Source organism: Gracilinanus agilis, chromosome 3 (assembly GCF_016433145.1).
Source record: "Gracilinanus agilis isolate LMUSP501 chromosome 3, AgileGrace, whole genome shotgun sequence".
NCBI lineage: Eukaryota > Metazoa > Chordata > Mammalia > Didelphimorphia > Didelphidae > Gracilinanus > Gracilinanus agilis.
The window spans coordinates 315040754-315055637 of NC_058132.1; the positions used below are offsets into that span (position 1 = coordinate 315040754).

Here is a 14884-nt window from a genome sequence, read left to right on the forward strand (position 1 = left end):
AAGCTCTCTCAAGCTTCCCATTTGAACTATCCCAGGGTGTCAGATGGCATTGTGACTCTCCAAATAAGAACCTACAACCACCTAGCTTGTGTCTATGAGCCTACTTGACATATTTTCTTTTAATAACTCAAAGCTGAATGTTGAGTGATCCTGAAATTAAGGTCAGCTTCTGGTGGTTGTTTATATCAGCTGTCAGATTGTAGAATAAAAAATGGCTTTTATGTGTTTGCTTTTTATTGTTTTCCAGGGCAATGTCACTTTTTCCTGCTCAGAACCACAAATCGTTCCCATCACGTTTGTCAACTCCAGCAGCAGTTATTTGTTACTGCCCGGCACCCCCCAAATTGATGGGCTCTCGGTGAGTTTCCAGTTTCGAACTTGGAACAGAGATGGTCTGCTCCTGTCAACAGCGCTGTCAGAGGATTCTGGAATCCTGCTGCTCTACCTAGAGGATGGGTTGCTGAGGCTCGTTATCCAGAAAATGACAGAACGCTCCATGGAAATCCCCACAGGTATCTTATCCTCATGTCCTAGTCAAATTTGTTTCTTAATCATCAAACTAATCTTAGGATATTTAGCGAAAAGGTCTGATATGAATTCAAAAGGAGAGCCACCAATCACAGAAACAAATAATTGCTATCTCTTTTTTAGGTCTTTTTTAATCTGAATTTTAGCTTTTAGGAATGACAACCAATCAATCATTCATACATTATTCAGGTACTTTACTATTATATTTTTAATTAATTCTTTTAGTAATTGCTGGTTGTTTAATATGTCCAGGCTCATACTGTATGACATGACAGCACAACATGGTACAAATAAAAAAAAAGGAAAGGAAAGAAGGAAACTGTAGAATAAAAGGTGAAGCAAATTATGAGGATGATGATGATGATGAATAGCTAGTAAGTCAACTATAAATTTGAACAAATCTAAAGAAAATGTTTTATTGTGACTTTTTATCAGAGATCCATAAATCCATGGTCCAAAAACACTCTTTAAAATTTTTTTTTATTATCTTTAACAGCTTTTCACTTTGCTCTTTGGGCTTGATGTGTTATTTTTTAATTACTTATTTTTCAATTAGCATTTATTTTTTCTCCTTCTCATCATCCCTTACATGCATATTAAGACCCATTTTAGGGATTGTTCAATAGAAACAGAGATGGACAATAATCTACTCAAGGTGATTATAGGTTAGTTCCAAGAAATGTGACCGTAATCTTAACTGCTCTTTTTATTAGCTTCATAATTACAACATTCAATCTTTTGCTCATGTTTGTACAAAGTTTACTGGTAGTTAGTGATGACTCCAGGTGGGGAGGGTTTCAATTTTTCTGATGTATAGATTTAACCTTGAATTGTGCTTCCTTTAAATAAAGTTTATGGTGTTCTCTTATATTATGGAGGAAGAGGTTAAATGTACTGAAAATAGTATCTCTCTGCACATGAACAGAGAATAAAGAGATCTGCTTTTTAATTTAAGTTTCATCTCTGATGATGTGATCTTGGTTATTGTGTCTCAGCATTTCCAGAAGAAAAATTTAAATAATATTTATTTTTATCCAGCAGGAATAAATTGAGAAACAAAGTCAAATAATGCTGAGGGCTAACTAACCAAACAGATCTCAATAAAGCAAAATTTCCTTTTATTCAACATGCTTTAATTGAATGACCTATAATGTTCATCCACTGAAGTACCCCTTTGATACTTCATTCTGTTGTAAAAGTGACAAAGGATCCTTGAAGTCAATGCTAACAGTGGTTTGGCAGGTCATACCGAGGTAGAGAGGCTTTGAATATTTGACAACTGAAGGACTGTATATTTATTTTTTGGAACAAGATTAACAAAAGGAGTAATTTTTCCCAATTCACAAAAGGATGATGAATTTTTCAGCCACAATAATTTTTTAATGATACTTTATTTTCCCTATTATATATAAAAGTATTTTTACATGTTTTCTAAAATTTTGAGTTCCAAATTCTCTCCTTCCCCCAGAAGATAACCAATTTTGTGTAAGTTTTACACATATGCAGTCATGAAAAATATATTTCCATACTAATCATTTTGAGCCAAAATGATTCTTTTTTGAAAAACTCTTACCTTCTGTCTTAGAATCAATACTGTGTATTGGTTCCAAGGCAGAAGAGTGTTAAGGGTTAGGCAATGGGTATTAAGTGACTTGCACAGGTCACACAGATATGAAATGTCTGAGGCCAGATTTAAACCTAGCACCTCTTGTCTCTTGGGCCCAAAATCATTCTTGAATATAATCTACAAAAACTTAGATTGTCAAATGCATTGATGAAATGAATGCTGATGAAGGTGAAATTGTGAATCCCTAAAACTTTTAAAATATTGACATGACTATTTTCCAAGAGAGATATAAACAAAATATAATATATGACTCCTTTCTTCTAGAAGCTTCCATTTTTTGATTTTCTCAAAAAGAGTCATATGGAAAATGGGAACAAACAGAATTCAGAGGAAATGAAAATCATTATAGTAGTGCCCTAAAAAGACCACAGGGAGGAGAATAAATCTTGAGACAAAGATAAGATTTAGATTTGTAAAAATAAAGTAGGACATTCTGCAAGAGGGGAAAAGTAAGGCCAAAGCGGGGAGTCCTGAAATAATTTGGTAGATTTGGGGAAATAGTGAAAGTATTGTCTCATTGAAGGAAAAATTTTGAAGTTAGAAAGCAAATGACCAGATTATTATCCGTTTGGATGTGACATTTAGCCTTGGGCTAGACTGTGGAAGTATTCTGAGCTTTACCTAAAAAGTGTGAATTTGAATGGGTCTTCCTGTGAGAATTGTAAGACATAAGAATAATTTCCATGACCTGGAAGAGTATTATGATAAGTTTTCAAGTTTTCAGTTGGGTTCAGAAATAATTGAGTATTGGAAAAGTTTTCCCCAATAAACCAATCAAACATTTAAGTTCTTTCAATGCACATGAGGCACTTATCTAGGCACTGGAGATACAGTTGTGAACACAAAACTATATTTGCCAGTAAGGAGCTTGCAATATAGCAGGGAAGGGAACATCAACATATGTAGCTGTATATAAAATGCAGACAAAGCAGATTTAAGCTTTTGGAGTGGAAAAGGATCAGAAAAGGCCTACGGCAAAAGGCAATACTTCAGAGATTCTTAAAGCATATTTTTGAAGAGGTAGAGACAGGAAGAGAAACATCACAGTCAATGAAAATTCAAGAAACCAATTTCAGAGTTATACAAGTCTGAGCTCAAACTCCCTGGATTAACAAACAAAAGTAAAAAAAAAAAAAAAAAAGGCTCCAAATGAAGTGGGACACTTCCTGAAAAATGCCAAAAACTAAGGTTTAGAAGTTTTAGGGACCTTTAATAACTGGCTGACCAGGGTGTCCTCCTTACATGAGAGAGAATCACACCCCCCATAAGTATGCACAGAACATATATAGGAAAATAAGTTGGCTGGAACTTTTCCTTGGCGCGTATTTTAAAGGATTGGATTGCTGTGTTTGAAAATATAAATTAAGCAAAATGTGGTGCTGTTAGCAACCAGGGAGGGTCAGGCCAGTGGACAGAAGGGAAGTGAGATAAGGACCAGGGAGAAGGTTCAGTTAAGCTGCCCACCCGCTGAGGGGCCTCTGAGATAAGAGACTGGGAGAAGATTGAGTTAGACCCCTTGAGGGGCCCTTGAGGACTTTTGAGCATTTTCTGCTCCATTACACAAATTGTTTCTTTCTGTTTGGTGAGATTCTTGAACATAGAGTCTTGTAGGCCCCAGGTAAAAAATGCACTTTTAATATTATGCAGGACTTAGTGGCACTTTGCTCCAAAACATCCAGGTGCTAGTTGTATTATTAAATGAACCTCTGTCCATTAAAGCAGTTTTATGACTGGGAGAAAAAACTTGTAAAGGCTGTCATATTCCCCCAGTGTCTGACAACAAGAATTAAAAAAAAAAAAAAAAAAGCCAGTCATCCCTTCTTATCTGCCTTATGAAAAGTGCTCAAGTAAAAATGATTTTTTTTTCTTAATTAGCAACACACTTCTGCTAACATCTGGCAAGGAATATAGCTGTACACTCTTTCCATTGTGCCTTTCCTCCATTTGGGAGATGATGAACTTTCTGGTCATTTCTTCTAAATTGCTGAAGGTTTTTTAATTTGTTTCCCATAGCCTAGATTATTGACATAGTGATTTACTTGTCAAGAAGGACAGATTCTTCTGTCCAGATTTAAAGAGCCAGTGTCTCCTTACTTTCAAGAGATAACCTGAATATAGAGAGCTTGGTAAGCTCTATTTCCAGTACTGTAAAATGGAAATAACAAGTAATACCTACTTCCCAGAGTTTTTGTAAGAATAAAATGATAGGTACAATTTATAAAGTACTTACTGGTGCCTTATATACATGGTGGATACTTATTGCTTATTTCTTTCCTTTCTTCCTTTCATCTATTGATAGAGACTTTGAGGAAGTATTTGAGCAACAATTCTGGATATAGTTTACACTTTGAAAATTAAAAATGGAAGCCAACTAATTGATCTCCTTTACATGCGGAATATCAGAGAAGCATGTCCTTTCTCTCAATAAGCAATTAGTTGTCCCAATAATTTATGGGCCTCACAAGAAGTAAAAATCATTATCAAAATATGAATGTGATTCAAGTAGGAATCAAGATGCAAAGGAGATTTGAGACTTTCCTCGATTTTCTCTGAATCTTCCCTCCAAAAATCACAACTTTCACAAAAAAAGAAAAAAGAAATAACTAAGATAATCTGCAATTGCACAATTCTGAGCACTTGATTCTTATTTCCAGTCTTTCAAATATTGTACATGTTTTTCCTTATACTATTTTAGGCTCTTTGCATTGGAAATAAAAAGACAGTTACAAAGTAAATTCATTCTCAAAAAAAAAGTTATCTGAATTTAGGTATTACAGTGGATGAAGTATCAGGAAGTTAAAGAACATGATCAAAAGTCCCTCTCCCTATTTTTTTTTTTTGTTCAACATTGCAGTGATTATTCTTTTCTCTTTCCATCTGTCCCCTTCTTCTAGTACGTATTCATGTGGATTTGTATGAAGTTCATGACATTAACATGTATTCCTACAATCTTATCTGTTAGTTTTTAAAAATTCATCTGAGAGAAATCTGCCATATGCCTATATCTAGAGGGTTTTATTTACTTATAATTGGATCAAAACATCATAAGCTTAGAGAAAGAAGGGGACTTAGATTCATCTATTTAATCCAGTCCCCTCATTTTTTAAATAAGGAAAATGAGACAGGCAAGTTATACAAGATCAAACAGGTGACAAATGATAGTACTAGAACCCCTAATGTGATAAGAGGATCTAACATTTGAAGATGGTTATAATCTTTGAAGCCGACATCAAGCTGTATGTGGGAAATTTGTCGTTCTTCACTCCATCTATTAGTAAAAGAATACACTTTGTTGTGATATTATGGGCTCACTTCTTAAAGATATCAAGAAGCATTTAAATACGTAGTACTCATGGCAATATCTGAGCATTTTCTTCAATGGAGAGGAAATTGAACAAAACACCTTCAAATTCTAAGACTCTGCTGTTCTATGAAATCTAGGACAGAGACCCAATCAGAGCTAAATGAAACCATAAATAAGAGATGAGACAATTTCAGGAAAGAATAGCTTCAATAAGGTTGACATATTCGGATTTTATATTAGAGATAATGAGGAGCCACTGCAGCCTTGTCAAAAGGGGAGCCATATTATAGTATGTCATTTGACAAAAGAGGCAAAACTGTTATTTAGTAGGTCACAATATTTGAGGATTTAGAGCTAAAAGGGATTTAAAAGATTATTTATTCCATACTCCTTTTGCTGATGATGAGTAAACTAAGACTCAGAATGCTAAGTAATTTGGTCAAGGTCACAAAGATCAAAAATAAGGAAACCCACTTTTCGTAAACCCCAAATTGTATGTGTTTTCCTTATTAATATTTACTTTTATAAGGACAGGGAATTAACAAATATAAAAACAGAACTTTATAAAATATAGAGAATAAAGGTAAACATCACATATATCCTTTTTCCCCGATATGTTTTTGTTTAATTATTTCTCAATTACATGCTATTTTTATTGTTACTTTCTAAATTTTGAATTCCAGATTCTCTCCCCCATCTCTTCCACCAATTGATGTTATATGTGTAAAGAAATGCAAAATGTATTTCTATATTAGTCATGTTGCAAATGAAAACAGATAAAAAAGAAACATAATGTAAACACTATACTTTGATGTGCATTAAGGGCCAGTCAGTTCTTTTCCCTTGAGGTAGATGACCTTTTTCATCATAAGACTTTTGTACGTGTCTTAGATCATTATATTAATATGAAAAGCTAAATAATTCATAGTTGATCATCGTACAATATTGTCATTAGAGTGTACAACATTCTTCTAGTTGTGCTCACTTAACATTATATAAATTCATTTGATTCTTCCCAAATTTTTCTGAAACTATCCTGTTCATTATTTCCTTTTCCTTTTTCACGTGTTTTAATTTAATCTGAGCACTCATCTATTCTTTTTTTAACATCTCAACATAATTTTTAATGATTTTTTTCTGATATTTTGTGGTCTATGTTCTCTACCTTCCTCCTATCATTCCCTGCTCTCCAAATACAACAAATAAAATTATATAGGACAGGTATGTATCATCATATAATGCACAATTCCATGTTTGTCATATAAGGAAAGAAGACACATATCACTTAGAATAGAGAAAAATTCATGGAGGAAATAAAGTGAAGAATGGGATTCTTCAGTCTTCATTCAATCTGTCAGTTCCTTCTAATGGCAATAGAGAGTCTTTTTGATCATGAGTCCCTTGGAGTTGTCCTAGACCCTTGTAATGTTGTTGATAATAGTTAAATAATTCACTATTGATCATTGCATGCTATCGTTTTTACTATGTATGACTTTCTTTTGGTTCTGCTCATATAAGTCTTTCTAGATTTTTTGGTGATCATCTTTTTCAGCATTTTTTAGGTAACAGTAGTATTGTATTAAAATCATATACCACAACTTGTTCAGTCATTCCCTAGTGGAGAGACATACTCTCAATTTTCAAATCTTTGCTATAACAAAAAATCTGGTATAAATATAAATGTAGTTCCAATAATAGCTTTCATTTCATCTTCATTGGTGGTGAATTCCTCCTTTACATTTTTCCTAGTAATTTGGTTTTCTTCTTTCTTTTCTAAAAACAAGTTAATCAAAGGTTTACTATTATATGGTTTTCCCATAAAGTAAGCTTCTATTTTTTATTTATTAGTTCACTGGTTTTCTTACATGCAATTTTTGTTACTTTTCTTTTGATTTTCAGGATTTCATTTTTGATTAAGGCTTAATTGGGGATTTTTGATTTTTGTTTCTTTTTTTTTAATTGTATGCCCCATTCCTTTTCCTCAGAAGTCTATCATATCTACATATTCTGAAATTGTATTCTCCTTAACTTCTTTCTTATTTATTTTATGACTAGATTTATCCAAGCCTGATACAGGAAACCTATGGTCCTCTGCTAGTATTGTTGTGCCATTTAGTGCATATATGTTTAATATTGATATTAATTCACCTATGATAACTTTTAGGAACATTCCATTTCCCTGATTACCTCTTTTCAACTGGTTGTTTATTCTCTCAGCTAACAGATTCTCCTCTAGTCTCAGTATGTTTCTTAAAAACAATATATTGTATTTTTTTTTGTTTTTTAATATAATCTGTTAATCGCTTCTATTCTACTAGTGAGTTCATCCCATTCACATCCACAATTATGATTACTAATTCTATATTCTCCTCCATCTTGCTTCCCCCAATTTTTATTTTTTTTCTCTCTCTTTGGTCATCCTATGCTTTCTTAAAAGTGTTTTGCTTCTGACCACCATCTACCCCAATTTGCCTTCCCTTCTACAATACCCTCCTTTCTTTAACCTCCTTTTCCTCCTACTCTACGGTAAGATAGATTTATATACTCAAATAAATATAAATATAACACCTTTGAACCAATTGTAGTGATAGTAATGTCCAAGAATTATATTTCCCTCACTATAAAAAAATCTTTCTTTCATATTCTTTATATTCTATGAATTTTTTGTTGCTTCTCTTCATCTCCCTTCCCCCAGTGCATCAGTCTTTCTCATTTCTTAATTTAATTTTTTAAAGTTTATTTTATTTTCTCTAGTTTCCAACATTTTTAAAATAATTTTAATTCTCAAAATCTTTCCCTCCTTACTTACCACCCTTCACATCCCCAGCCCACATTGAGATGGCAAGCAATCTCAAAAAATTTTACATGTACAATCATGTAAACCATTTCCCCATATTAATCATTTTGTGGGAAAAAGTTCAACCAAAAAAAAAAGTGAAAAAAGTTTGTTTTCATCTGGATTCAGATTCAATCAGCTGTTTTCTGTTTAAGCAGATTTATTTTTTATCATGAGCCCTTCGGAATTGCTTTGAATCATTGTATTGCTAAGAATAGCTAAGTTATTCATAGTTTTCTTGTGCAGTATTACTATCTCTGTGTATATTGTTCTTTGGGTTCTGTGTATTTTACTCTGCTTCAATTCATGCAAGTCTTTCCAAGTTTTTCTGAGGTTCTCTTGCTTGTCATTTCTTATAGCAAAACTATATTCTATTATAACCATATGCTATAAATTATTTAGCCTTTCCCGAATTGATGGGTATTCCCTCATTTTCCAATTTTTGACCCCACAAAAAAGCTGCTTTAATATTTTTGTACATATAGGTTCCCTCCCTTTACACACACACACACACACACACACATTTTTATTTATATAAATTTGGGATACAAACCTGGTAATGCTATTGCTGGTTCAAAGTGTATGTATTGTTTAATTGTTTTTTGTGCTTAGGTCCAAATTACTCTCCAGAATGATTGAATCAGCTAACAAATCTCCAAGCAGAGCATGAATATCTCAATTTTACCACATCCCCTCCAAGTTTTGTCATTTTCCTTTTCTGTCATAATAGCCAATCTGATAAATGTGGAATGGTACCTAAGAGTTGTTTTAATTCCATTTCTCTAATTAACAGAGATTTAAAGCATTTTTTGCATGAGTATCTGGAGCTTTAATTACTTTGTCTGAGAACTGCCTGTTCATATCCTTTGATCATTTATCATTTAGGTAATGATTTGTATTCTTATATATTCGATTCATTTCTCTAAGTATGTGAGAAATGAGTTCTTTATTAGAGACTTGTAAAAAAAATTCTGTGCCATTTTGATTATTTCATTCTATTTCGTTTTTCATCTCTGATCACCAGCTCCCCCCAATTTGCTCTCTTTTCTAAGAGCCCCATCACCCTTCTTTATTCCTCTCCTCCCACTTTCCTGTAAGGTAAGATGGATTTCTATTACCAATTGCTTATGTATATTCTTCCCTCATTGAATCAATTCTAATGAGAATAAGGATCACATGTTCCCCTCCCCATCTCTCCTACATTTCCCTCAACTATATAAGCTCTTTCATGCCTCTTTTGGTCATTAATTTACTCCATTCTCTTTTTCCTTTTTCCTTCCTCTCAATACATTCCTTTTTTCATGCCTCAATTTTAATTATTTCTATTATCCCATCATATTGAACTTACACTCTTGGCTTTTGTTTATACACACACACACACACACACACACACACACACACACACACACACACACATATATATATATATATATATATATATACACATACATATATATATATTCCTACTAAATGCCCTAATAATGATAAATTTCCTAGATGTTAGAAGAATTATATTCCCATGTAGGGATAAAAACACTTAACTACTGAATGTCTTGATTTCTCTTTCCTGCTTACCTTTTTATGCTTCTCTTTAGTCTTGCATTAAGGAATAAATTTTTTTCCATTAACTTTGGTCTTTTCATCAGTAATGTTTGGAAGTCCTTTAGTTCATTGAATAACCATATTTCCACAGAAGGATTATCCTCAGTTTTGCTGGGTAAATGATTTTTATTTGAAGTCCTAGCTCCTTTGCTCTCTAGAATATCATATTCCAGGTTTTACAATCCTTTAAAGTAAAAGCTGCTAAAGCTTTTGTTTTGTAATTCTGTGGCTCAATAATATTCAAATTATTTCTTTTATGGCTGTTTACAATACTTTCTTTTTGATCTGAGAGTTCTAGAATTTGACTTTAATATTCCTAGCAGTTTTTTGAGGGGGGATCTCTTTCAGAAGGTGATTAGTGCATTCCTTCTACTTCTATTTTACCTTCTGGTTCTATAATATCCTGGATCTTTTCTTTAATATTTTCTTGAAAGGCTTTCAAATAGTCCAATAATTCTTAGATTTTCTTTCTTGGATTTGTTTTCCAGGTCTCTGTCTCTCTGTCTCTGTCTCTGTCTCTGTCTCTGTCTCTGTCTCTGTCTCTGTCTCTCTCTCTCTCTCTCTCTCTCTCTCTCTATCTCTCTCTTTTTCTATCTCTCTCTCATATATATATATGTATATATATATATTCATTTTTTAGACTTCATTTCATTGTTTTTTGATATCTCATGGAGTCATTAGCTTCCATTTGCCCAATTCAAAATTTTAAAACATGATTTTCTTGAGTGAGCTTTTGTATCTCTGTTTTCATTTGACCAATTCTACTTTCTAAAGAGTTCTTTTCCCCATTGGAATATTTGTACATCTTTTTCCATTTAGTCAATTCAACTTTTTAAAAAATTCTTCTTTTCATTGGATGTTTGTTTCTTTTGCCAACTGGTCTATTTTGGTTATGAGGTTTAAATTTCTTTAGAATTTTTTGCGCTTCTTTTACCAAGACATTGACCTTTTTTTCAAATCATTTTCTTGTATCACTTTCATTTATTAAACCAATTATTTTCTGCCTCTCTTATTTGATTTTAAAAATACTTTTTGACCTCCTCCATTAATTCTTTCTGGGCTTACTAGAAATTCATATTTTTCTTGGAGGTTTTGAATACAACAGTATTGACTTATTCTATTGGGTTTCTATTCTTGTTTGCTCTTTTTCCAGGCTTCTTCTCTTCTTTTAATTAAAAAAATAAACAAACAACTGTTAGGCCTCTGTAACTGTGGTGAAGGAGCATTTTTCTAAGCTTTAGGTCTTTTTTGTAGCTGCCTTCCCAGTTGGTTGTGGGAATCCATCTGCTCTCAGTTTTTCCAAGGTGGTACTATATGAGGAAAGGTGTGTTTAATACTCTCTTGCCTCTAGTCTTTGAGTAACCAAAAACATTCTTTTCTGTCTTGGAACTATGACCAGGGTCCCCTGCTGTGGCCCAAAGTGATGACATGTACAAATGTTCCTCCTCACCCTGAGAAATACCTCAGGACTGCATATGGATCTGAATTTTGGGCAACACTGGAAGAGCCTTCACCAAGAACCAGCAAAGGGGCTCCTATAATCTCCTTCTGAGCAGTTATCTGAATCCCCCTTTTACAACTGAGAGCTCCCAAAGCCTTTGCTACTGAGTTATCTGCCACTAAGGCCTGTTGCCATGGTGGGGCTAACCATTAACTTGATCCTTTGTGTTCCATTTGTACCCCAGAGTACTAGATCTTCTGTGCCACCCTTTTAAGTTGTTTTAGACTGAAAAATTATTTCATCCCATCTTTTTGAGGATTATGTTGCATTATCTTTCCATTTGGAATATATACCAAATCCTGTATGATTTCTCTTCCATCTTTATCTTTTGATGCTTTTCTTGAATCTTATATTTGACAATTTGAAAAAATATTTCTATTCAATTCTGCTCTTTTCATTATAAACTTCTAAAAGTTCTCTATTTTATTAAATTTCTACTTTTACCTTACCAAAAAACTAGGATAGAATACCTTATTTCCTAGTTTTTTTGTAAGGTAACTTTGTAGAGATCAGGTGGGTCTATGTACCTTCTTGACCATCTTGGATCCACCCCCCAATTTAATTTTTTTAATTATTCCATCATAATTAACTGACAACCATGCCTCTCTTCCCAACTGTCCTCATAATGATAAAGTTCTTAAGAGTTAAAAGTATTATCTTTCCATATAGGAATATATACCAAATCCCATTTGATTTATCTCCCATGTTTATCTTTTTATTCTTCTCTTGAATCTTATATTTGACAATTTGAAAAAATATTTCTGTTCAATTCTGGTCTTTTCATTATAAATTTTTAAAAGTTCTCTATTTTATTAAATTTTCATTTTTTCCCTTTAAGGTCTATAATGAGGCATTTCTGGATAAGTTATTCTTGATGAAAATCTGACCTTTATTTCCTTCCAATACATTATATTCCAGGGCTTCCAGTCTTTTAATATTTTAATATGGAAGCTGTTGAATCTTTTCATGGTTCCATGATATTGAATTGTTTCTTTCTGGCAGCTTACAATATAGAGCAAATATATTATAGTTCCTAAATACCTTTTAATTGACTCAGATTAAACAGTTCAGATATTAAGGCTAAAGTAAGAATAAAAATTGAGTTTTCTACATTATAAACTCCAAGCTGAAGAATCTATTAACATACTATCAGTTCCTGTAACCATGTAAGGCATCTAGTTGCAATAAACACTGACATATTCTTAAATGAAACATTTCAAATTTTGCTAGAATCAAAGTTAGTTTAGAGGCCATGCAAAGCAACCTCAGGAAAAGTTCTGAAGGATAGAGATCTGATGGTGAAAGAAGAGTTGTTCCTAATTTTTCACAAATACATATTAAACACCAGTGTTTTGCTAGGATTTGGGCCAGGTCACAGAATGAACCACGTATGTGAGAAAGCACTAATTAGAGAAAGGCCAACAGAGATCCCAGTGGTAGTTGATATGGTTGAGCAAGACCCATCTCGCTATGATGGAAGTACTCACCCTGATTAATACTGGCAGCCAGATGGTTACGGGCTACAACTCTGTAATTAACTTAGCTGTTCCCAAAATGTTACCCTTTTTCATACAAGCCATTTGCATTGAGCTACCATCTGCACATCAAGTAAACATGACTAGTCTATGAACTCTCTCCTCTCCTACAATTAAGTTGTCACTAACTAAATGCCTTCTTGTTTTAGCTAAGATAACATTGATGAGACAATCCCATTAGTGAGGGTAAATAGAGAAGTTCAGAGCTACAACTGTCACAACAGGCTGTTTGACTCTATTCAGAGAACTATTGAAAGTTCCAACCTGGATTATTTTATTAAAAGCCTCATATGTTGCTTCCAACCCTCACCCACAGGCAAATTCAGTTAGATCCTCAGACTGTAAAGCAGACTTCAAACCCAAACCAATCTAAAGCTTTCTAGACATGTAAAACACAACAATAAAAGCACAGACAGTGTTATTATTATTTCATTCACCAAACATTTGTTATTTATTTTTCTGGGTACAATAAGCATTGTGCTAAGCACTCTGAAAAAAATATGTTTATCCTCAAAGCTGTTAAAGTCTAGTAGTGGGTTAAGACAACCATAGATAAGTATAACAAATAATAATACACAATAATTAAAGTGATACAACTTGCAATTTCATCAATATAGAGATTTCTCATATAAGGAAATTTCCTCTAATAAAACAAACCAGCTCCCTGCAGTTTATCATATGACAGAGCTCCCTTGAGAACTGGGTAGTTAAGTGACTAGCTCAGGATATGTCATAGAAAAGTCTTGACCCCATTTATTTCTGGTTACTTGGATGGTCTTCTATACAATAAAGCATGCTGTCATTAAAAACTCACAATTAACAAAATTAAGAGAAGTGGTACAAGTGAGGAAGTGCTATGCGAGGTCTGCCAAGAGAAGATCTTTATCAAATAGGAAAATCAGCAAAGGCTTCATAGGAGAATATTTGATTTTATCCTTAAGGGATGACTAGGTGAAGAACATTCCAACAACATCACTAGAGGCAAGGATATTACAAAGCATGGGTTGTGTCCAGGGACAGAGTACTGTTTTTTGGAACATAAAAACAGTGGAAGGTAATAAAATGATAAAAAAAAAAGTTGGAAAAGTGATCAATGTCTTGAATATCAGGAATGTAAGTATGACCATTATTCAGCCAAAGAGAACCACTGACTGACTGATTGATAGAGAGGAATTGTTTATTTTGTTAAGGACTTAACTAGGAGCACAATTACAAATGGGTCCATTTGGTCTTAATATGAAAATATCCCTATTCCCTGCATTTTCTATTTTTCGAAATATTTTTACATAATTATGTCAGATCCTGTCTTTGTTGCACTTTAATTTTTGCTGTGCTGATGTTGCAAATCCACATTAGAAAAAAAAAGGTAGCAATATCCATTTTTAGTCCCAACTAATAACTTGATATTTGAACCTGTTTGGTAGCATTTTTTCTATAAGTATAAATTGAAATATTCCTCCCAAATAGGTCTTGTTTTGAATAATTAAAAGTACTGATTTCAGTAATTGTTCTTCATGATTGCCTATCATAAATGTGGTTTCATGATTAGGAAGGGAAGTTATCATTTGCTTCTGTGGTCACCTTTTACCAAAATATTCAGGACAATTATAAATGATAGTCTAAAAGTCATGGTGCAGTTTTATAATATTAAATTAATATTAAATCTTAAGACTTGTAGGAAACCCTGCATGGTTGAGCCAATAAAACAAACATTTAATGGTTTTCAAGTATAAGCAAAAGTATTGTTAGTTACAGAGGGAATGTAAGCTCTAGTTTTTAAGAAATAGAGCAAGGGGGTGACAATGTGTGTGTGTGTGTGTGTGTGTGTGTGTGTGTGTGTGTAAAATAGTTGTGGCATTAAATGATGGCATTAAAGGCATATTCTCATTGGTAGCATAGAAAGCTGTGGAGAATTCTGACCCTGTTTTACATGTCTACAGTGATTGCTTAT

At 33.2% G+C, this 14884-nt stretch overlaps 1 protein-coding gene across 1 annotated transcript in view; it reads left to right on the forward strand.

Annotated features, from left to right (window-relative positions):
• Nucleotides 1–14884, forward strand: part of CNTNAP5 (contactin associated protein family member 5) — an 845810-nt gene that overhangs the window by 439205 nt on the left and 391721 nt on the right. The window contains exon 8 of the mRNA XM_044669143.1: nucleotides 248–512. Coding sequence (XP_044525078.1) covers nucleotides 248–512 — 265 coding nt within the window. The remainder of the gene's footprint in view (nucleotides 1–247; nucleotides 513–14884) is intronic.